General features: G+C 43.6%; 1 protein-coding gene across 1 annotated transcript; it reads left to right on the forward strand.

Moving 5' to 3' along the window:
• Positions 1–3,147: 3,147 nt before the first annotated feature.
• On the forward strand, positions 3,148–18,582 carry EIF3B (eukaryotic translation initiation factor 3 subunit B). The gene is made up of 19 exons (XM_064726140.1): positions 3,148–3,756; positions 7,096–7,288; positions 8,294–8,413; positions 8,505–8,562; positions 9,220–9,348; positions 10,353–10,510; positions 11,107–11,238; positions 11,337–11,403; positions 11,504–11,550; positions 12,296–12,506; positions 13,075–13,147; positions 13,607–13,729; positions 13,905–13,983; positions 14,818–14,956; positions 15,153–15,278; positions 15,759–15,836; positions 16,347–16,455; positions 16,813–16,930; positions 18,016–18,582. The coding sequence occupies exons 1-18, from the start codon at positions 3,291–3,293 to the stop codon at positions 16,914–16,916; spliced, it is 2,412 nt and encodes an 803-aa protein (XP_064582210.1). The 5' UTR covers positions 3,148–3,290; the 3' UTR covers positions 16,917–16,930; positions 18,016–18,582.
• The last annotated feature ends 5,045 nt before the right edge of the window (positions 18,583–23,627 follow it).

The raw sequence follows: 23,627 nt of genomic DNA on the forward strand, positions 1-23,627 counted from the left end.
TTCGGAGTCTTGAAGAAAAATACTGTGGAAAAGAATTCAATTGCGGAAATAATTTTTCAACGGGGCAGTTGAAAAATTGAAAAATTTTCAGCTGCTTGATGTAAGTTATTGAACACTTCTGTATTTGCTGTTACTGCAGCAAAAGCTTCTGGAAAACCTTGAGCATAAAGAAAAAATAAACACTGAAGAAAAAAAAGGACATATGTCAGAGAATCACAGAATGGTTTGGGTTGGAAGGGACTTTAAAGATCAGATTGTTACAACCCCATTCTGTGGGCAGGGACACCTTCCACTGTACCAGGTTGCTCCAAGCCTTGTCCATCCTGGCCTTGGACACTTCCAGGGATGGAGAAGCTACAGCTGCTCTGGGAAATCCATGCCAGGGCCTCCCCACCCTCATAGGGTTGAGTTTTTCCTCATATCTAATCAAAACCTATTCTATTTCAATTTAAAGCCATCCCCCATTGTAAAGATTTTTCTCCATGTTTCTTGCACGCTCCTTCAGGTATTGAAAGGCCACAGTCAGGTCATCCTGAAACCTTCTCTTCTCCAGGCTGAACAATTCCAATTTACTCAGCCTTTCCTTCCTTTCCATCCCTCTGGTCATCGTTCCCTGTCCTTGCTGTGCTGAGCCCAGAGCTGGATGCAGGTTCCAGGTGACAAAAGCAATGCAGAAATAAATCCCTACCCCAGGCCCTGCCTCACAGAGTGTCATTCTGGGCACGTCCTGTCAGGATTAGATGAAATTTCATACAAGAATTTGCTTACTCCCTCAGAATTCAGTTTAGGAAACAGAGCTGTCAGCTCCACTATTCTCAGATCACCTGCACGCAATAAAATTCATGAGGCACTGCTGGTTGGAGAGCTGGGTTATAAAAAGCCTTTCCTGCAAGATTTTTTTCCCCCCAAATTTCCCATTGATTGGGAGTTTTGCATGTGGACTACTTAAAGGAACAGGCTTCAGCTGGCAGTGCCAAAATCTGTGATTTTAAAAGCTGTTCCGCTCTCCCTCAGATTGCTGAGTAAGGGCTGGAAGGAAAAAGAATAGCAGTGAGATAGGGCAGGGACTGAGGGGAAATTTCTACAGAGAAAGGAAAAGGAGAAGGAAGGAAGAGCAGATAAATCAAAAGCTGCTGAAAAGTAGAGGAAAGTGCAAAGAGTCAGGGAAAGGAGAATCCAATGTTCAGATCCACTGCTTAACCAAAGAACTGGAAAAGTGCAAACAGGAAAAAGGGCAACTGCAGAAATTGCACATTCCAGCAATAGAGACAGTGCGAGTGGTGAAACAAAAGCAGCACAGACCTCATACACACCCCTGGAAAAGCCATGGAATACTGAGGAGCCAGCTGGGAGCATGAATTGACCATGTCCTGTTTCCTCACATTTGGAAAAGCACATGGCTGTGATGGCAGGAAACAGCACTCTGTGTTCACCTCAGAGTCAGTGCTGGGGCTGAGCGGGGAGTCAGGGGCTGGTCAGCTACCACGAGGTAACGGGGGGGAAAAATTGCTGCCCCCAGTAATGATGGTTTCCATTGATGGGAGCTGCCTTCCCTGGGAAGGGACACAGGGACACACTCAGCCGGGGAGTGGAGTTCGGATGCCATCGTGTGACTCCCTGCGACATTACACAGCTGGCCTGGCTCAAACACCGCCCGAAGAGCTGCTCAAAACATCCAAGATGCTGCAATAGAAAAACTCTTAATTTTAAAATGCCATGTACACTACCTTTTTTTTCCTTTTTTTTTTTTAATGCTGGCATTGTCTGTTTTGATAACTGATTGAAAGCACTGGGATAAAAAAAGAAATCCGACTCAAAATGCAAGTGTATGTCTCTAAGTTTGAACAGACGAACTATTTCTTAAGAACTTTTTCCTCTAAAACTGTCACCTAAAGATGGTATCCGAGGCAAATTCCAAGTTCTCTGAGCCACTCTGAATATACTAAATAAATAAATAAATAAATTTATAAACACACATGGTGACAGAAGTCACACTGCATGTATCCACTCTGAATGTACAATATATAATATACATACATACATATATATATTATATATATATATATATATATATATAAACACACATGGTGGCAGAAGTCACACTTCATGCATTCTTTGTATTCTTCACCAGCCTGAGGTGCCCGGGACAGAATGCGGTGCTTTAATCGATAATGTGGGGTTACATCTCTCAGGTCAGTCATGCTGGTAGCCAACGTGAAGAGAGGAGAGCTTTATCAGTTCAGAAACCATTTAAAAATGACGCTAAAATGCCAGGAATGACCCCTCAGATCGCTGCCCTGTGTGTCCGGCTGCACCGGGAGGGAGCTTTAAGGCTTCTCGCGGGGCACGCAGAGATACCACGGCACGGCTCTGTCATCTTCTACCTCAGGAAAAATGTTATTTAAAACCCACAAAGTCACGGTAGGATAAAACAGCGCTCGGAAACCGCCCGGCCGCAGCCGCCGCCGCTCCCGGCTCCGCCATCCCGCCGGCTGATGTGGCGCTACCGCCGGGCCCTACCACACGGCCCCGCCGCCGCAGGGGGGGCGCTGACCCGCCGCCCTCGCCGCGCCCCGGCACAACCGCGTCGGTGTCGGCGAGGCACCGCGCGTCTCCCCCTCTACACCAGCTTGGTAGCGCCCGCGCGCGCTCCGACTGACATCGGGCGAAGCCATAGTGAAAGATTGTAGGGGGGTAGTGGGGCGAGTTTCGTGCCGGTGCGCTGTCCTTTCACCGTGGCATTGTCCTGTCCCAGCTGCCCAGCGCTGGGCAGCGACATGTGCTGAGGGAGGAGGTATCATTGGGCATCAGTGCAGTTAAATGTAGCGGCGCCCCCCAAGAAATGGTTCGGCCGGACCCCACCTCAGTAGAATGGAAGGCGGCGCCATCTTGGACGCAACCACAGCAGTCACGAAATAGGGGTGGCAGACGTGCAGTGGGGTGAGAAGGTAAGGAAGCCGCGGCTGGCGGAGCGAGCCGAGACTGGCAAAGGCACCGGAATCGGTCGTGTGCGGCGGGGAGAGAAGGCGACAGCGGGCGGGAGCGGCGGCGGGGACAGCGATCCCCCTCTCGCCCTGCGCGCGGTGGTAGGCGCCGGCGCGCGCGGGCCTCTGGGCCTGGCGCACATGGCCCGGCCGTAGGAGCCGCCCCGCCCCTCCCCCGCCTTTCCCCGCCGCGCTCCGGACGGGACCGGCACCGAGACCGAGAGCCCGCAGCGAGCGCACGGTACCGGCACCACACACCCACCGACACCCGCGCACCGCACCCGGGCCGGGCAGCGCCGCCGCCCCATGCAGGACACCGAGGAGAGCCCCGCGGCCGCCGCGCCGCCCGGCGCGCAGGGCCCCACCGAGGAGCCCGAGCACACGGACGCGCCCCCGCCGGCCGCGGAGCCGCCGCAGCAGCAGCAGGAGCCGGAGGAGGACGAGAAGGAGGATGAGGAGCAGGAAGGGGGAGGCGAGTCCCAGGCGCCGCCGGGGCCCCCCGATCCGCCTCCTCCCGCCGCCGCCGCCGCGGAGCCCGAGCAGCCGCCCGAGCCGCAGCCGCCGTCCGGGCAGCAGAGCCCCGGCAAGGCCGAGCCCGAGCCCGGCCCTGAGGCCGAGCCCGCGGCGGAGCCCAAGTCCGAGGCGGCGGCCGAGGCCGAGCCCGGCGCGGCGCAGGAGAACGGGGAGGCCGCGCCCGCCGGCCCGGCCGAGCCCGAGGATGAGATTTCCTTCAGCGACCCCGAGGACTTCGTGGACGACATCAGCGACGAAGGTGCGGGACGGGAGGAGCCGGGGGAGCCCCGGGGGCCGGGCCGGGGAACGCCGTGCCCTGAGCCCCGGCCCGGCTGCGGGGCAGCTGCACATCCACATCGGAGCTGGGCTTCGGAAATCGTCTGCTTAATGAGTTATCTCTGCCCCGCACAACGCTGCTGTTCTAAAACCTTTGTTTAGTTTAAATTATCTTCTGTCTGAGTTCTAAAAGCTGCTGTCACAGTGGTTCTAAAGCCGCTGTTACACCTCAGGTGTGGGCTGCCCTCTGAGTGGAATCACCAGCTCGTCTCCCTTCCTTTTGCCTCCATTAGTTAAACTCAGCTGTAGAAACAGAAATTTTAAATGGCTGATGTGGTGGTTACAAACTATGTTTCATAGTTTTTGTTTTTTCCATGCATTCAGAATGAGATCTGTAGATAAATAGGGTTTTAGGAGAGTTACTGTTCATGAAGATGTGATGTAGGTGTTTTGTGGCAAGAAAATAAGGAAAAAATGTTTAGTTGGCAGTTAAATGGCAGTTAAAAATGTCAGCCCAGGCTCTTTTAAAAGTAGTGGATATTGGCTGCCTTAAAATGGTCAGGCTGTTGTGTAACTGCACAGACAATAAATGTTACACATGGGCTTGTAATACAGAATTTAGAACTCTAATTTAGTGTTTTTCAGATGAGTCTTTCCAGATAAATTTTCTTAGTTTTTGAATAGGAAAAGTACTTGTTTCCCCATTATTTGTTCAGTATTTGTGCTACTTTAGGATCTTTAGGGTCTATTATACGTGTCAGAAGTGGAAAGATGTTTCTAAAGCACAGGATTGTAAATCTGCCGGTTATCTCAAGTGCCAGTGGAATACAGGTGATACAGGTGCATTCTTGTGTTCCAGTCCTTTGTTTAGTTTATTAAATCGGCAGCCAAATATCCTAGATTAAGGAAGTGTTTGCTGTTCCCAGTTTAGCAGTCTGTGGAACAGCTCTTTGAACTTTTACGTTTGTTTCTTAAAGAGACTTTGGCAAAATTGCCTTGGAGTTGGATTCTTTTTGCTAAGTGCCTGCTTAATACACTTTGTGTACATTTAGGATTGTTATATTCAGTTCCTTCTTGGAAACTGAGTATATTTTCCATCTCCACCTGTTTTGTTGTTAGTTAATTTGGTTAACTTCTCAGCTGTCTGAAATCCAGTGTTAGTGGCTGAATTACAGGGATTAAGTTTAGTCACTCTTGCTGGTCTGGCTTTATATATGTGTGTATTGCTAGTTGAGCTTCCTTATTCCTTTCCCATTATTTTGGTGCCTCCCCAAGGAGAAAATCAGCCCAGTGTGACCAAACCAAGGTTCTTCCAGTGCTGTGATAACTCAGATGCTCAGGAGCACCTGTGAGCTGGAGCAGCTGCAGCACTGGAACATCTCAGATCCTTTGCTGCCTCTCCTTTTCCCCAGGAGGGGTTAAAGTTAAAGCAGAAGGGATGTGTTGGAACCCACTTAGGGACCAGTGAGGCTTCAGTTCAGATAATGACAGTGGTCCTTCAAATGCTGCCAGCTGGAGATAGCCCTGCACCCACCACACCCTGCTTCCCTTCTGGCTGCAGCAGGAGCTGGCTGAACCTGCTTCTTGCTCTTTGAAGACTCCTTTGTTCGCAATTGGGAATTTAAGGGCACAGTGTGGGAATTTGGCTTCAGTCTGTTACAGTTTTGCCTCCATGCAGGGTGTAATTCAGCCACTCTCACTGGATTTCAGACAGCTGAGAAGTTAACCAAATTAATTAACAACAAAACAGGTGGGGATGGAAAATGTGCCCAGTTTCCAAGAAGGAACTGAATATAATAATCCTAAATGTACACAAAGTGTATTAAGCAGGCACTTAGCAAAAAGAATCCAACTCCAAGGCAATTTTGCCAAAGTCTCTTTAAGAAATAAAAGTAAAAGTTCAGAGAGCTGTTCCACAGACTGCTAAACTGGGAACAGCAAACATTTCCTTAATCTAGGATATTTGGCTGCTGATTTATTAAAGTAGTTTTTGAGAAGTGGCTATGAAAAAAATGGCTAAAGGAGCCTTAAAAATGGCCCTTTTGTGTTTTACTTTGGTTTTCTCCTTTTGCTAATAGACTCCTGTGGAAATGTCCTTGTGGGACATGCTTTCTTTTATATATATTATTTTGTTATTTGTAGTTCCTGCATGCACATGGAGTTAATATTTTTGAGTGATAAATATTGCTAACAACAACATTCTGGATGCTACCTAATCTTGGTGGTAATGGGCTCAATATTTGTGATTTATGTTGCCCCAGATCAATAGGAAGCTTCATGTGTAATAACCTGTTGAAGCTTAAAGTTGAAGAAAGCAACTTTTTAGTAGTTTGGAATTCAAAGTAAGCGTGTTTCTCATATTTCTTCATTGCTGGAGATCTTCCCAGTCATGTTTCTGGGCAGAAAAATTTCTTGAATTACAAAGCCACCAAAAATCTGATGTCTTCAAAATATCAGCATATACAACACCTTTTTTAGTTTGTTGTCATAGTTTAAGTCTTTCTACATGTTTGGGTTTTTTTCCTGGTCTGTGGATGCTATAGATAGTCTGACTTTCCAAATTTGATCTAATTCAAAGGTATGGTAGTGTGAACTAATTTTCTCTGTAGTCTTGTACTTCATAGTGATCTTCACATACTCTTAAAGCTTGCTGCAGATATTCAGGAATTAATATGTTCAAAGAATATCTAGTGTGAAAAGAAGTGTGCTTGTCTTCACAAAGCTTAAATATGGCTTTCAGTGCCTTAGACCTTTGTTTTTGTGCTTAATTAAAGGTTTAGATGGAGTGTGAGTTCTTAATTACAGTGATGCTGAGCCAGGCAGAGCTTCCAGTATGGTGGATAGTTTTGAATTATGCTAAAACTTGTGTAATTTTGGAGGGAGGTACAGGGTGCATTTATTTTTATCAAAGTCACCTGGTTATAATTTGAGCAAGGGGACTGGTCAGAGGTCAGGTAGTAAATCATGCATTTGTCAGTGCTATTGTCAGTTTTGGGGACTTTGTGAGCCAGTTCATCCCCTGAAAAAATTGATAGAGGAAGCATGGACAACCTCAGTGTGTAAACCATGTTTTTAAGAAAGATTTAAAGAGTGGGGTGATCAGAGTTTGTCATAAAACCACAGCTTAGTCAGAGTGTGCTGTTGGGGTGTTGTTCAGTTCTTTTTCTGATAGAAGGTTCATTCACTACCAGGTTTCTTAAGTGATTCTTGAAATTTCTTGAAGTCTCTCTGTTTTCTTACTCTCACTGTTCTTTTCATCCTTGTCTTCCCTCCTTCATGATGTGAGCAGTGCCTTAGTTTCCTGTCTGTGCTGTCTTTGCAGAGCTGCTTGGTGACATCCTGAAAGATCAGCCCCAGGAGGCAGATGGAATAGACTCAGTGATTGTTGTGGATAACGTGCCCCAGGTTGGACCAGACCGACTGGAGAAACTGAAGAATGTCATCCACAAAATATTCTCCAAGTTTGGTAAAATTATCAATGAATTTTATCCAGAAGCAGATGGAAAAACAAAAGGGTAAGTCATGATAAGCCAGAGCTGTGTTTCAGTCCTTTTTCCAGTTGGAGTTATCTTTGATTTTTGATGTCAATATTTTATGGCCAGTTTTTATAGTGACCTCCTAGTTGTTATCATCACCTTCTTCTACCTCAGCCTGTGCTGTCCTCACATCAGTCTCAGTGACAAACAAGTTCCTGAGGGAACTGAGAAGATGAATAGCTCATTAGGCTCCATGGTGGAGGATGGTGGGGGTTAATTATGGAAGCAGTTTAGCTGGGTTAGGAGACAAATTTCTGTGCTATGGGGAGTTTTTTTCTTAGTTTTCTGCTATGGCAGAAGTTAAAGATCCTCTTGAGCTAAAAACTTAGTAGCAATGGCTGGACTGTTTGTTGCAAACTAGATTGTCAATGTCTGTAGGATATATTCTGAGTTTTGGAGGAATCCACACTTTATAAGGCATAAAAAGAGTTTTCTGGAGTGGAGGGATTGTTGCTTCTATAAGGTCAGCATGAAAATTATTGTGTGTTCATGCCTCTGAGATGCTGTTCAGGGTAGCATTAGTTTTGAGTCTGCTGGGCTGCAAGCTAGCTTGGATTAAGTGGCCAGAAGAAATCTGAGTTCTGTAATTGAAAAGCATTGAAAGAAAAGAATTGAAGAAGCCTGTGAAGCAAGTTCCAGTTCCTAAACATGACCTGTTACTCTTATGGGAGGAGCTGTGGATGTTCCTGCATGTTCCTGTCTCTCACTTGTCCTGGTTGTGTTGAGCTTGCATTCACTGCTCTGGCCCATTTCAGAAAGGATATCAGATTAACTGAGGTCAGGCCTAGAGAGCTAAAAAATGTGTGTGAGCCTGTGGCCAGAATGGGGATTAATTTGCTGTTCACCCTAATTGGTTAAGGACAAGACAAGAAGTTATCTTGTAGATGCTCTGTACTGAATTCTTAATTCATCCCCATTGTTTCTGCTTTATTTTGGGTCTGTTGTGTAGTCAATGTCCTGTACTTTGGTTTTCCTTCCTTGCAGGTACATCTTCCTGGAGTACATGTCTCCCTCCCATGCTGTGGATGCTGTGAAGAATGCAGATGGATACAAACTGGATAAGCAGCACACTTTCAGAGTGAACCTCTTCACTGACTTTGATAAGTGAGTGCAGCAATTGTGTGTAGTCTGTAAATTTGGGGATTCTAATCCTGAGTGCCTGCATGGAGTGTAACCAACCAAATTGCTCTTTCAGGTACATGACAATCAGTGATGAGTGGGAAATCCCTGAGAAACAGCCATTTAAGGATTTGGTAAGGAATTTTTGGAAAAGTGGAAAGAATATTCAGCTTAATATGAAATGGTTACTTCATTGCTGAAATGTCCATATGAAAATAGAAACCATGTGCTAATGTGTTGTAAATAGCAGTGCTGATCACCTGCTGCTGTTCCTTCATGCTCTCCATCATGCACTGATGGGAGGAACTCAGTGCTTCTGCTTAATAGTTACACATAGTGTAAGGCTTAATTTACTCTTATTATTTTAGAGTGAATAATAATTTTGCACAAGTAATTTAAAAATAGATTTTCAAAAGCATCTTTTTATATTCTTAATTGTTTGAGGCAAACTTTGGTGTTTGTTACTGGTTGCTTTGTAAATAGGCTGGTGGAAGAAACCATAGTTTGCTTTTTCTTTAAAAACCAAATACCAAATTACTTCCTGTTTAAAATAAGTATTAAACATCATCAAAACACCTTGAAGGTCCACCTGTTTATGGTGTGCTCTCAGCCTCCAGCATCCAGTAACTGGAATTGTTTAATTTCACTTCAAAAGCTTGTTTGGAGTAGTAAGACCCCAAAGTTGCACTCTCTGGTAAGATCAGCTTCCTCCTGCCAGGTGGATACTAATTAGTGGAACTTGCTGACTTAACCTTGGACTCACTAACAGTCTTCTGCTCTGTTTTTCTCAGGGGAACCTCAGATACTGGTTGGAAGACCCTGACTGCAGGGATCAGTACAGTGTGATCTTTGAGTCAGGAGACCGGACATCCATTTTTTGGAATGACATCAAGGAACCTGTGCAAATTGAGGACAGAGCAGTGAGTGTCCTGGAAGTGCTGGAGATTGCAGATACACTGCCAATCTCCTTTATTTTATGACATTGTGGGGTTTTAATTTTAAAAAAAGGCTTTTTCCCATTGCTGAATTTTTTTTTTCCTTGTGAAGAGTGGTGAAACCACATCCTTTAGAATTAGCCTTAGCTGCTTTGGTAAGAGAACTGTGAAGTGAACTTTTTAAGTTTTTGGTGGTGTTTTTTTTTTTTTTAAACTGGTCTATGATGCACATTAGTTTCCTTCATCTCTCTGTTATAGGTGATTCAGAAAGACCTGAGAGTGCAGAGTCAGAGTTTGAGGAGCACTATTCATTTGAGCTGAATATGTGCTTATGTTTGCTGCTTCAGATGACTCCTTGCTTTTGTGCTGACCACAGAGGTGTTAAAGAGGAATAGCTGGTTTGGTAATGGCATAAAAAGGAGATTTAGTCTGCTTGTGTGCTGCAGGCACTGGACTTGCTGGGAACTGTTAGGACCCAGGAGCATTTTCCTTAATAACCATTGTGCATTTCAGTAGGAGGAAGTTGGCTCTGGGATGGTGAGAATATTTGCTCATCACCATGGTCTCTGGCTGTGGTCTGTATTGCTGAGATCTCTCTAACTTAGCTGAAGGTCCAGAGCTGTGTTGTTCAGAAATTCAAAATACCCACCCTTACTTTTGAGAACAGTATGATCTTGCCAAAGCTGAAAGAAGGAAATCCAGGGTGTTAGGTGGGTTTGTTATTGCACAAAGGATGTCACTGTTCCTGAAAAACCTTTTTTGGTGATCCATAAGTTGAAAAAGTCTCAATTGACAGTTTTCAACCTGAAGAATAAGTACTGTACATTGTGTGCATGAAATAAAACTCCACAGTTATCACACATCCTGAGATCTTCGCTTAGTAAAGGGATTTACAAAATGTGCTGCTACAAACCATGCATGAATTCTTTCCCTTTTAGGGACACAGCATGAAAATAAACTTCTGTGTGTACTTTCTTGTTTAAATGCAGAGATGGACAGAGACCTACGTCCGTTGGTCCCCCAAAGGCACCTACCTGGCCACGTTCCACCAGAGGGGCATTGCTCTGTGGGGTGGAGAGAAGTTCAAGCAGATTCAAAGGTTTAGTCACCAGGGAGTGCAGCTCATTGACTTCTCACCCTGTGAAAGGTAGAGTGTGATGTTGGTTTGGGCTATAAGGTGTCTAAAGCCTGAGGCATGAACAGCACTCCAAATCTGGAGTGCTGAAATTAAGTTCTTAAGATTTATTTAACATTAAAGAGCTCTGGAGAGGAAAAAATAATTTCAGGACTGAGATGCATTGTCATTTGAGTTTTCAAGTAACACATTTGGAAGCAGTTGGGTTTTATGCTTTTTTGTATTAAAGAGATTATTTCCTTTCAATGGGGAAGCCCAGCATGCCTGTAATTTGTGTTGGATAAGTTCAATGATTTATGTTTGATTTGAAACCAGTGTTATTCTCATGTCAAAACTATATAACAGTGTATTTGGTGAGTTCCTCTCCCTTGTAACATCAATATGGAAGAACTTGCACATAAATCTGGAACCCTTTCATCCAGAGGGATGCCAGGGAAACTTTCTCCTTCTTTATCATCCTGTTCTTATTTTTCCCTCCCCTGAAAAATCTTACTAGAGAAACTGCTGTTTGAAAGTGCCTGGTATTTAAATACCACTTGGATAAAAGCCTGCTGATACTGACATATTAGATGAAGTTTCAATACTGAATTGGTTTATTTATTTTGTAGGTATTTAGTGACCTTCAGCCCTTTGATGGACACACAGGATGACCCTCAGGCTATCATCATCTGGGATATTCTGACTGGCCAAAAGAAGAGAGGATTCCACTGTGAAAACTCAGCTCACTGGCCTATTTTTAAGTAGGTTGAGAAATAGAATTGGAGTAGAGAGTTGTGGTCCCAGACTTCATTTAATAAAAAGGCAATTCCAATTTAATATCTTTTTCTTTCTTGCTTAGATGGAGTCATGATGGTAAATTCTTTGCTCGAATGACTTCAGATACCCTCAGCATCTATGAAACACCTGTAAGTTCTTGCCTTTTTTACATAATAATGAGAGTAGAAATATGTGTGTAAATGTAAGAATGTTACTAACTTGAAACTTCATCCTTTTCTCATCTTTTAGTCTATGGGTTTGTTGGACAAAAAGAGCTTGAAAATCAATGGAATAAGGTGAGTTTATTCCCTTGTAATCATAACTGTGCTCTTTAGCTGGAATCTTTTAGTCTGGGGATTTGTTATGGCAAGAACAATCTTTATTTTGCCTGGAGCAAAGAGCTTTACATGTTGAGGTGGTCAAATTAGACAAAGTAGCAAAAAGAAATAAAAAACTCTCCACTTGTTGATGAACACACTTGGTAGATTCTGTGCTTTGAAATCCTCTTTGTGGTACTGCTTAATCCATCTGAGGAATTCTGTTTCTTGTCTACAAAACCAGACTGGAATGCAGTTTATTAGGGAATATCTCCCTAACAAGGTGGTTGTGCTGGCTTAGAGCAGTGTGCTGTGTCTGCACAAGGCACATTGACTCCTGTGAGAGTTTTTAAAGTAAATCTCTGTAAAGCAGCAAGAAAATTAAGTGTACCCAGGTGCAAGAAGATGGTCTCCATGGTAATTTAGTAGGGATTTTTTTGGCTCATTTGTTCTTAGAGCTTTAGCAGTTACTCTGTGTGCAGCCCCTGCTTTTTGGTGAGATATACTGGTGAGACAACATCAGTGATATAGCAAATTTAAACAGCTGCTTAAAAATCTGTTTAGGTATTGTTATTAAATTGCCCTCAGTTCTGTATCTGTGCCTGTCTTTATTACTGAGAGTTGATCTTTGTCTGCAACATTCAGATACTATGAGGAAAGTGGTTTTGGCTTGTAGTATCTAACTGAAAATTAAACCAGCATATTTTTAACTTTGTTCCTGTAGAGACTTCTCATGGTCTCCAGGTGGTAACATAATTGCTTTCTGGGTGCCTGAGGACAAAGACATCCCAGCAAGAGTGACTTTGATGCAGCTGCCTTCTAGACAAGAAATTCGTGTGCGGAATTTGTTCAACGTGGTCGATTGCAAACTGCACTGGCAGAAGAACGGGGACTACCTGTGTGTGAAGGTGGACAGGACTCCCAAAGGCACACAGGTACATGGCTTCTGATCTTCCTGGGAAAATCTGGCCCTGCCTCATGCTTCCTTTTCTTACAGTGCTGTCTTTAAGTAAAGACAGTATAAATTTTATCATATCAAAGCTATTTTTAATTTTTTCTGCTTGAGTTTGAAGCATGTGGAAAGCAAAATGTATGTAATGTTTGCAACCAGAATTTGATTTGACTTTAGTGGCCTCTTGGTCTCTGTGAGGTCTGTGCCTCACCTCTTCTCCTGATCACAATTAAGCAGCTGTTGAACAACATGTAGGTCAAACTGCACAATGTGCCACATGTTCATCTGTCTTAATTAGATTTTATAACAGTCTGAAAAAAAATAAATGCTTTTCTACAATTCTGAAGTTATTCTTTATTAGAACAAATTGGGAATGTTTGTGGTAAGGAGGCATATTGTGTTTATCTGCTCTCATTAAAGGAAAAAACCTTGACTCATTCTCATCCTGTGTCCTAACAGGCTAATTGAGGAATTGTCCTTCTATGCCTAGTGATAAAATTACTTACTCTGCTGTTTTTGTGCTGGTAATGAGCTGATTTTGGCCTTCACAGGGAGTAGTGACCAACTTTGAAATATTCCGCATGAGAGAGAAGCAGGTGCCAGTGGATGTGGTGGAAATGAAAGGTAATGCCAAGTATTTCCTTACTTTTGAGCTTGAACTTTTCTGCAGAGATGCTTGTGTCTTTCTTAGAAATTCTTATCAACACCTGACATAATTTAACCCTTTGGAAAAGAGCAGGATTTCAGTGTTGCAGAATGTCTCATGTAAAAATGAGAAATCAAAACTTCTGTTGCTGTTCATGCTTGTGACTGACTTGAAAAATGACAGAACTGAAAGTCTGTTATTAATCAAAATGGTAGGGCTGATAATAGCAATGTATTTTGTAGATGATGGAAGACTTAGAGCTATGGTTAGAAACATTTCCCCAAACTCCCTGCAATTGCCTTATCAACATGTGTTTTAATAGAGGCTCTGTTAACTGATGGGTTCTCTCTCTTCAATATCTTGGTTTTCTTTGGTAACAACTTGAAATCAGAGGTTTGTATTGTCCTTTAACAAATTTTTGGTCTCTCTTGTTACAGAAAGCATCATAGCCTTTGCTTGGGAACCAAATGGAAGCAAGTTTGCTGTGTTGCATGGAGAAACTCCACGAATTTCAGTTTCTTTTTACCATGTTAAAAACAACGGGAAAATAGAACTCATAAGTAAGTGAAAAACAAGTGAGAAATGCAGATACTAAACATTTTGCACAGAAATAGATGCAATAAAGTCAAAATTGCATCCGTTTGTGATCTTTTGTGAGAAATTAGTGGGGTTGATTCTTGTAACTGATGGCATTGGATTGAGATCTCTTTCTGAATTTGTCTAATTTCTTTTCAGAAACTTTTGACAAACAGCAGGCAAACACGATATTCTGGAGTCCCCAGGGGCAGTTTGTGGTGTTGGCTGGCCTCAGGAGGTGAGTGTTGCACAGGTTGCTGAACATTGATTTTAGAAGAGGTAAAGAAGTACAAAATCTCACCAAGAAGTGTTTGGTGTCCCTGACAATGCTGATTGCTGTAATCCTGATTGAGCTGTGCAAAAGCTAAGGCAGAGCAGAGGTGCAGCTTCATGATCTTACTCCTTTGCAGCTTTCACTTCCTATTTTTGCCACACCAGATGAAGAATGCATTTTCCAACAGAAAAGTGGATCTTTAGAAACACCTTCTAGCTGTTTAAGTTAAATCTGACTGAGCCAATCCAGTTTGGACATGCTTATGGCTCTTGTGATGCATTTGTTGTCATTGTCTTGTGCCCTTTCATGGGCAGTGCCTGTTACTGGCAGTGCTGCTTTGTGAAAGAACTAACAAGAAAGTTTCACTTTAGAGCAAGTGAAAATTATTGTCGTTAATCATTCAAGTAATATTTGCTTTCATGTGCTTTCAAACAAGCACTGCTGTTCATATTAGAAATCTTTTCTTTTATCTCTTCTTCACTACTATGTCTAAGCATATGATTGTTAAACTTTGGCTGTAGCTTGCCTAGAACCTGTTTTTACAGTGACTTTACCCCACGTATTTGTATTTTTATGGGTCCCTGAACATAGAAACAGAAGTGTCATTCTTACGTGGCATTTTGTTTTTATCCACTGCCTTCCTTTCCAGCCACAGAGACTGGCAGGAACCTGGCTGCTCTCTTGGCTGCTGTGAGACTTTGTTTGCAATGAGTTGTAGTAGAGATGCAGCTTGTGGCCTGTTTTTCCAAGCCCAGGCTGTGCTGGTGTGTAAAGCAGTGTCCTGTTTTTCCTGTGCAGCATGAATGGTGCCTTAGCCTTTGTTGACACATCTGACTGCACCATGATGAACATCGCCGAGCACTACACGGCCTCGGACGTGGAGTGGGACCCCACGGGCAGATACATTGTCACCTCTGTGTCTTGGTGGAGCCACAAGGTACTGATGCACCTCTTTTCCCCACCCCTGCCTGTTCTTCCAGTGGTTTTGGAAAGGGTTATTGATTAGGAAGAGAAAATGAACCCTGTCACTGGTCAAATGACTTAACCTCCACCACAGTTTTAAACATTATTTCTGAGCACTCCAGTGTTAAGTTAAAGTTTATTTTGGCTGAGCTGCTGCATTGCTCTTCCAGGTGGACAATGCATATTGGTTATGGACCTTCCAAGGCCGTCTGCTTCAGAAGAACAACAAAGACAGGTTCTGTCAGCTGCTCTGGAGACCACGGCCGGCCACCCTGCTCAGCGAGGATCAGATAAAGGTAGGGCACTCCAGGGACTTTGTGCTGACATGGATTTGGGGCTTAAAGCATACTTGGTGTGCTCCCTCTTCTTGGGCATGAGGTTTGTTACACAACTGCCTTTTGCCCTGAATGTGTGAATAAACACATTGCTGTGTGGGACCTCACTTCTGGGAATGTCTGCAGATAATAACTGTATTATAAGCTCAAAATAGAAGTGATTACCAGTGGTTCTTACAGTTAGGGTATGATGAAAGGATATAAAGAAGACTAAATTGAATTTTGCTCTTCAGACCTTTCTAGTTGTATGTGTACAGGAGTGCTTGTATGATCTATAAGCCAGGAGGTACAAAATTATAGTGAAAGGAAATTGCCTAGCAGAGAGATGTTTTTCAGAAAGGCATAGCCTGCTTAGGCCTACCCAAGAAGTGCTTAGAGAAAGATGATGGTTGTAATTGCTAGCCTGAAACTCCAGTTGAAATAAAATTTCCTGTTTCACAGCAAATTAAGAAGGACCTGAAGAAATACTCCAAGATATTTGAGCAGAAGGATCGTCTGAGCCAGTCCAAAGCTTCAAAGGCAAGACACTTTTGAAATATATTATAGATCAAACTCTTGTAGCCTAGCCTTAGTTTGTACTGGTGATAAATAAGTTGCATTTCCTGTATCACAAATGTTCACTTGATCCAGATGGTTAGAATTAGTCCAATGGGTAGTTCAGAGAGGTGCTGCTGTAAAGAGTCTGGAGAGGAACTGGTGTTCTGTCATTAAGGAAAGGTGGTAACATTTTGGAGTTCTTAGCATGTTGCTGCTTTAGCCAGTGTTTAAATTAAGAAAACTTTCAATTAGAAAAAAGGACACCTCACCAAAATAGCATTCTGATCAGAGAAGAGAGTCTTTTTTTCTTCTAAGTCAGTAGAAGTTGTTTATGAGAACAAAGTTGCCTTGCTCAAGCATGCCTGGGGTGTGGGTTTGGTTCAGGGGGAGGCTGAACATCCCTGGGGTGGGTTTGGTTCAGGGGGAGGCTGAACATCCCTGGGTGGGTTTGGTTGAGGGGAGGTTGGCTGAAGATCCCCGTGTGGCCTGCAGGAGCTGGTGGAGCGGCGGCGCACGATGATGGAGGAGTTCAGGAAGTACCGCAAGATGGCACAAGAGCTGTACATGGAGCAGCGCAACGAGCGCCTGGAGCTGCGCGGGGGTGAGACACACAGGGCTGGGCAGGGCCACTGCAGCTCCTCCTCCAGAGGGCCATGGGGCCCCTCAGCCCCTTCTCTTCTCCCTCTGCTTCCTGCTGAAGCCAGTCCCCTGTTCTCTGCAGGGTTTTGTACTTTTCATCCTGAATCGTGCCAGGATTTAAGGGGGGAAAAAGGCATTGGCTTGACTGTGGGATAAAACGAGTAGGAAACGGTCATAACCACTGATTATGATTTAAAGCACCAAATACCTCTCTACCTCTTGTTTCACTGCTGCTCTAAGGGCTTTCTGCCAAGAGCATCAAATCATTCCATTGCTGCCTTGTTTGTTGTGTTCACTGTTGGTGTTTTCTCCATTGCAGGGGTAGACACAGATGAGCTGGACAGCAATGTCGATGACTGGGAGGAGGAGACTGTGGAATTTTTTATCAATGAAGAAATTATTACCCTTGCAGAACCAGAGTAATTAATAAAACTGTGGTAAGATAACATAACTCTTGAGAGAAACTCTCTGTCAACTATTGCTATAGATTTGATAATTTGCTTTAGGGAGTTAGGTCTATCTGTTGCACTGGTAAATGTGCTGTTGCCTGAGTTGGTTTATGTTTTTTTCAGTGGTTAGGAAAGATAAGTTTTTTTAAAAAGTAATTGTAGACAGTCAAAATTGTGAGTAGAATAACTGTATAAATCCTGTCTTGCCAGAGGGATCAAACCCACAACAGAGTCAGGGGCAGCCTGTGAACACAGTGTAGCAAACTTGTAAGTTCTGTCAGTAGAAGGAATTGTAGTTGGTATGAGAATAGAATTTTGCCTTTTGGAAGATTTGCATGTTAGTCCAAGACTGGACAGAGTTTAAATACTGTATTAAAGATTATACAGCACTGGTTATATGTCAGTAGGCTGATAAAACTTTGAGATGATGTTTAAATATCTGCATGAACTCAGTTACTGTTTTCTAGAAAAGTTGAATAGAGATCACGTGGTAGCAGATTTTTGTGTACTGATTGGCATGGCTTGGTGGGAAATCTTGTATTTAATTCAGTGTTTTTCCCAGCTCCTTCTTTGAATTCCTATGTTTTATGTTGGCAATGGAGGCTACTTCCAGTCCCTGTGGTATGAGATGTCCTTTAGTGAGCTTGACATTGTATTGAGGAGAAAAAACACTTTCACAGACACTGACAGGATTTAAAACTTGCAGAGTTCCTGCTCTGTCATGTTTAAGATCTCACTTAAGGAAGAGGAAGGGGAGACTGGAAATGCAGCTGTAAGTCACCCTGCAGTTCTTCAGCCTCCAAAGAGCTCAGGTGCAACATGTGCCTCTTGGAGCTGTAGAAAAATAATAACCTTGATAGCTTTGGGTCTGGCTTATGTGTTCCATACAAGGGAGATCTTTTTCTGGAAGGAAGAGGGAGAGAAGCTGCTTAGTGTATGAATTTAAACCACCTGAGTTTGGGAGGAGGGGAAACACAAGCTGGTGTAGCCTTTCACCAGCCCAGCTTCTGATGTTGAGCTGTTTGTAGAAAAGCACAGTAACTAACTCACCTCTCTTTTTTGTTTCTCTGCAGCTCCACCAGATCTTGTGCTGAAGAGAAGTTTGTTTGTTTTCCAAAAGCCTATATCAACTTTGGAATTCTTAATCCATATTCTTGCACTCTGGAAGGGTGGATGCACCAGATATTCTCCATTCTGACACATTGTAGTGCCTTTAAGTCTTGCTGCCTGCTGCAGTGAGATACTGGAAAGGCGCTGCTTTTAAATTTATATTATTTTTTTTTTCTAGGGTTTGATTATTATTTTTTTTCTTTTTAAATCCACTACTACCAGTATTTACTTCCCCACTCCTGTGCAGTCCTTGCCAGCTGGCAGTTTTTGCCTCGTGCCAGTGAGGTGAGATTCACCAGTGCACCCCTGTCTCACACACAATGTTTGGGTTCCAGGACTCTCTCTGTGCCCCCAGGGCATGGACAGGTGTTCCTTTGGGTTGGGGCAAAGTCACCAGAACCATTTTCTGTATGATGTGTTTTAGTGTGCTGAAGCAGCACTACAGCGGGCTATACCCTCCTCCTTTCAGATTGTGAAAGGATGTCTCCCTCAAAGAGCTGAATATGGAAATAAAAGCAGACCTATACTAAGGCTGGCTGTGTGTGGTTTGTAGGGAATCTTCCCCTGAATGATCAAAGTCAAGCATCAATCAGTAATAAGAGTGTGTTTGCTGGATTGGCTAATGGTTGCTTTGGATTTTTTTTCAGATCTTGGTTCCTCATCGCCCCTCTGGCTTTGTGTTGTGGTTGCTTGGTTTTTTACAATATGGTGCAGCTCATTAATCTGTCACCTTGACCTGTTCATGGTGGTGCAGTGACTAGAAAATGACTGGATTCTTAAACCATTTGCAAACTGATAAAAACTTCAGGAATTACTGGGCTCGTGTATCCTACTAGGGAAACCTGCACACTTCAGAGCACTGCTCTGTGCACATGCTTTTTGTTCCCTCTTACAGCCCCTGTTTCATTTCCAAAGCCCTCCAGGCTCAGGATGGAGAGCTGTACCCAGAGCTGGTGCAGCAGCTTCTCTGTATTTTTATTTGTGAGCAGAGCTGGGTGTTGTCAGAGCAGTGAGAGGCTGGCCTGTTCCTTGCCCTTGGAGAATGAGGATGTTCCTGTCTCTCCTGGACTGGGCAGGGGAATTGCCAAGGTGAGCACTCCTGACTGGCTTTCCTTAAGCCCAGGGCTCACTTGTGAGCAGGGTGGGACAGCTCTGGAGTGGGAGGCCCTCTGGACACAGGGCAGCCCCACTCAGCTGCAGCTGGCCAAGGGACAGGGGTGTTCTCAGCACTCACTTTGTCATTTGCTGTGATGGCCAAAGCACAAATGCCCCAATTAACTCCCATGTCTTCACCGGGAAGTTTTCAAAATTATTTTCCCATAAATGGTACTGACTTAGTTTCAACAATTCACTCTTTAACCAGCATATGTTGTTTTTTCCAAAGTCTGTATTAATTTTCAATTTTCTGCATTTGTTCATCCATAATCCAACAGGTACACTTGATTAAAGTTTACTCCACAGTATTTCCATGCCTTATTTATCAACTAGACTGGAAAGAATACTTTTTAGAAAAAACTTAGAGCATAACTAAGTTCTCTAGTGATCATGGAATGGTTTGGGTTGGAAAGGATGTTAAAGCCCATCCAGGGAACCTTCTGCTATCCCAGATTGCTCCAAGCCCCATCCAACCTGGCCTTGGACTCTTCCAGGGCTGGGGCAGCCACAGCTGCTCTGGGCTCCCTGTGCCAGGGCCTGCCCACCCTCATGGTAAAGAATGATGGCTTGAACTTGCACAGCAGGAGTCATTTTTATGACCCTTTTGTTGGGAAGAGCTGACATCTCAACAGTTTTTTGAATCACAAATGGAGCTGGAAGGTTTTTCCCCTGTTTCCATGCAGTGATGGTTTCATAGGCTACTGTGTTTTATTCCTGGCTCTTCTCTAAGTAATTGAATGTAATTCCAGTGTTGAATGAATTGGGTTCTCTTCTAAGATGCTTCTCTGAAGTGTGGATCATCAGTGGAGGAAAACAGCAACCCAAAAATTGCATCCAAAAATTGCATCCAAAATTGTTCCTGCAGCAGCTTTGGAAGCTGATGAGATCTTGTTCTGACCAGCAGTTCAGGCCTTTTCTCATCTAACACTGGCATTTCTGACATCACTCCCTTCAATTACTTCATCTTTTCTCTGTGTTTTTCTTACTTCACATGCCTTTTGTAAATTATGTGCTCCTGAAATTGCTTTATGGGAATGCACTTGGTAAATAAATTATCCTCTTTGCCATATCTTGGAATAGCACTGGGAGGTGGAGGAGGGAGGAGGGTCCTGTGGGATTGAATCCATCTGTGTAGCTTTGAGCTCTCTGCCACTGCTGCTCAGCCTGTGCCTTTGGAAGGGCTGCAGAGGATGGTCAAAGCAGAAGCAGGTTTGGAGGTACTGTCTAAAGCTGTGTATGGTGAGGGAAAAGGCTTCCCACAACACTTGTTCCTCCACTGAGTGCCCTTAAGGGTCTGGAATTTGGGTGGGAAAGGAAATGAACCTTAAGCATTAAGATAGTATCTCTCCTTGGTTTTGTTTAAGTATTGTATGAAGTATTTTCAATGATTGTTCTTAAATAGCAGGATTAACTAGGCCAGTTCATGTAATCCTGGGCTAGTCTTCACTCTGTCTTTAGTTTGAATTTGTAATAAATATTCTCATGACCTTTTAACCATCTACAGCCCTTAATGCAACTTCACAGAACAAATTTCGGTCACTTGCTATACTAAGTTTTAACTTGTTAAATTCTAATTTTTTTCATTAAGCCCTGCTGTAACTTTTATGAGCTTTGACTCCTTTACAGTCAATGAATACAAAAGGTGATCTTGTGGGTTTTTTTAATTGGACTCCTGGTGTTCCTGGGCTCCCTGGTTCAACTGGGAAAAAAAGACTGGCACTATTCATGCTTGGTTTAAAGCAAAAGTGGTGTGTAAGTAATCTTATAGAGAGAAAACTGTGCAGTAGGGTGAGGGAGGCTGGGTCACCTGGCAGGTGGTGGAGGTGTCACTGTGATCCTCATTGTCCCCATCTCTCTGGGACCTGAGTGACAGATTCACAGTAAGCAGCCAAAAGCAGCTGGGATTAAAGTCCTGCCAGAGTCCTCACAATTCCTGCAGGGCCTCAGCATCTCTGTGTTGATCCCAGTAAGAGGAATGCTTTGAAAATGTAATCCTCTCCCAAGTTTTAACCTTCAACCCCATGCCTCTCAGTTAAACTGAAGCACTGCTCTCACAGTGTGCTGAAACAGGATTGGGGCAGACACAGAAACCTCTGCTCTAACTGGAATCGCTTAAAATAAAGTCAATAATATGTGGAATACCTTGCATTCCTCTCTAATGCAAGGAAAAGCCTTAGTACTTGGTGTGACCTGGCTCCACATGCTGCTCATTTGAGCTTGTTTTCTTGCCCTCAGTGGCTGGGGCTCCCAAGTGCAGTGATTAACTGGGGCATTCTGGAGTTCAGGGCTGTCCAAGAGACTTGCACGATCCCCTCCATCTCCTGGAGGATTTGGGATTATGGTGTAGACAATAATATTTTTAAGAGATGTGGGAATGAGCTGCTCCTAGCAGAGTCCCTCAGCCCTGTTTAGAGAGCTGATGAAACTGCAATTAACTTATTCTTGTGAATATTAAAAGCTGTCTAAAGCTAGGGAGCTCACCTGGTATTCTGAGATGTTCGCAGCAAAGAAATGTTCCTCTACTGCTGCTGGAACTACTCAAAACTGTCTATTAACACTGTTTGAGACTGGGAGCTGTTGGTGAGACCCTGTTTAATTGGTACATGGTTTGTTATTGTGGAGATAAATCTGGTTCCTATAGAAACTAGTTGCTTGTGACTGGTGGGGCTGTAGAACAAGTCTGTTTTGATAAGTGCTCACTGGGTACAGCATTGTTCCTGTGCACTATGAAATGTTTTAGCAGCATCAGCTCTTCTGCCAGGAGCTGCAAAGGGGATGTCACTGTGTTTTATGAGAGCAAAAACCCCCATGGAAAGGTGAAAATAGAATTTTTCCAATCTCTGTTATTATCTGAGATCCCAAAGGCAGTTCTTGGGTGGAATTTCAAGCAGACCCTGTGCCAGGCACACACAGCTTTGGGTCTGTGCCACTCACCCACAGCGAGTGAGGGCCAGAGCAGGATCCCAGCCTCAGGGGGCCCATTAACCCCACAGCAGCATTGCCTCTGGGGCTTCACCTGTACATGAAACAGCCTGGAACACACGTGCTCCTGTCTGTTATTAATGCTGACAAATAGGCTGTGCCATTGTGTTTTAAATCTTGGATTCAAATCCTCTGTTTCAAACAGAGCAGTGTTTCTGACTGATTGAGTTGTGGCACGAGGCACTGGCACTTAATTGCTACTTTCTAATTGCTGCAGTCCTGTGATGAATTCCAGATGAATTCCAGCTCCTGGGGAACCCTGTGGGACCTGCACAGATCAGGGCCAACTTGCTCTGATCTGGTTGAACAGGCTCATAATGATTGTTACCTGGGATTAAACAAAATGGGTACTGAGTGAAATGCAATTCCCTTTCTTTGCCATGGATAACTTTAATCAGTGTTTGGGGAACACCAGGGGAATCTGTGATTGTGCTCAGCTCCACAACTGTGGGTCCCAGACCTCTGAAGGTTCCTGCTGGCTGCAGCAATGACACAGCTGAGTTCACTCTGCCACCCTCCCTGTCAATCAGTCAGAGTTCTGCTGTGCTAGAGACAGAAACAGAGGCAGAGGGAGGAAGAATTTGTCAAGATAAACATGCAAACCATGGGAGAATGAACTGGTTTTAACTTTATAAACTTCATTAAACTCTAGGCTTTAAAGCTTCCTGTGCAGAGGCACTGCTTTTTTTCCAGTTCTGCATCTTCCACCTCTTGCTCACCTTTACAAGAGGCAGGAACTGCAGAAGGCTCCCACTTACCTCTTCTACATTGCTACATCTTTTTACATCTTTTTATTGTGCCCTTGTTATTTACCTTCATTTTCGATGTAAATCCCATTATTTTTTATTGTGCTTCAGCTGATCTCTCTCTGAACCCTTCCTGAACACACACTAATTCTGTAATATATCTTGTCTCCACAATAATCACATGGTAGCAGCCCTCAGAAGCAAAGAGAGCATGAATCTCTCTTTCCCCTTTATGGATTAGGAATGCAATTTTTGTTTAGCACCTTACTTGTGAAATCCCTTTATTTTTTTCTTTTCTAATTTGAAGCAGCCATTAATCTCCCAAGAATATCAACTTTATTTTTATACAGCTTATTCAGACTTGCATCATTTTCCCCAAGATCTATTTTCTCTAATGGAAATCTGGGAAGGAAATGTGCATTACATTAGTCTGAGTAACTTCTGTCTATGAGAATGCTTTTCTCTTAATAATGCAAATAACTGTAATTATGGAAGCAAATTAATTGACTGGGCAGTCAAAGTACTTAAATTTCCTGGTGTATTTTGATTTGCATTCATGTTCCCTGCTATTTTTACTCCCAGCTGAACTCATTTAGAACTGCTTCTGTCTGCTTATTAATCCTGACTCAAAATTGACTCTGCTTGTGGCTTGTTATATTTTAATACCTCCATGAAACAGCAGAAGATTTGTG

Source organism: Zonotrichia leucophrys, chromosome 14, assembly GCF_028769735.1.
Source record: "Zonotrichia leucophrys gambelii isolate GWCS_2022_RI chromosome 14, RI_Zleu_2.0, whole genome shotgun sequence".
Lineage (NCBI taxonomy): Eukaryota > Metazoa > Chordata > Aves > Passeriformes > Passerellidae > Zonotrichia > Zonotrichia leucophrys.

Coding starts and splice junctions, on each gene's coding strand:
- EIF3B (XM_064726140.1), top strand. CDS start 3,291: ATGCAGGACACCGAGGAGAGCCCCGCGGCCGCCGCGCCGCCCGGCGCG. Junction 11,404..11,503: donor TCAGCATCTATGAAACACCT/GTAAGTTCTTGC, acceptor CTCATCTTTTAG/TCTATGGGTTTGTTGGACAA. Junction 15,279..15,758: donor TCAGCGAGGATCAGATAAAG/GTAGGGCACTCC, acceptor CCTGTTTCACAG/CAAATTAAGAAGGACCTGAA.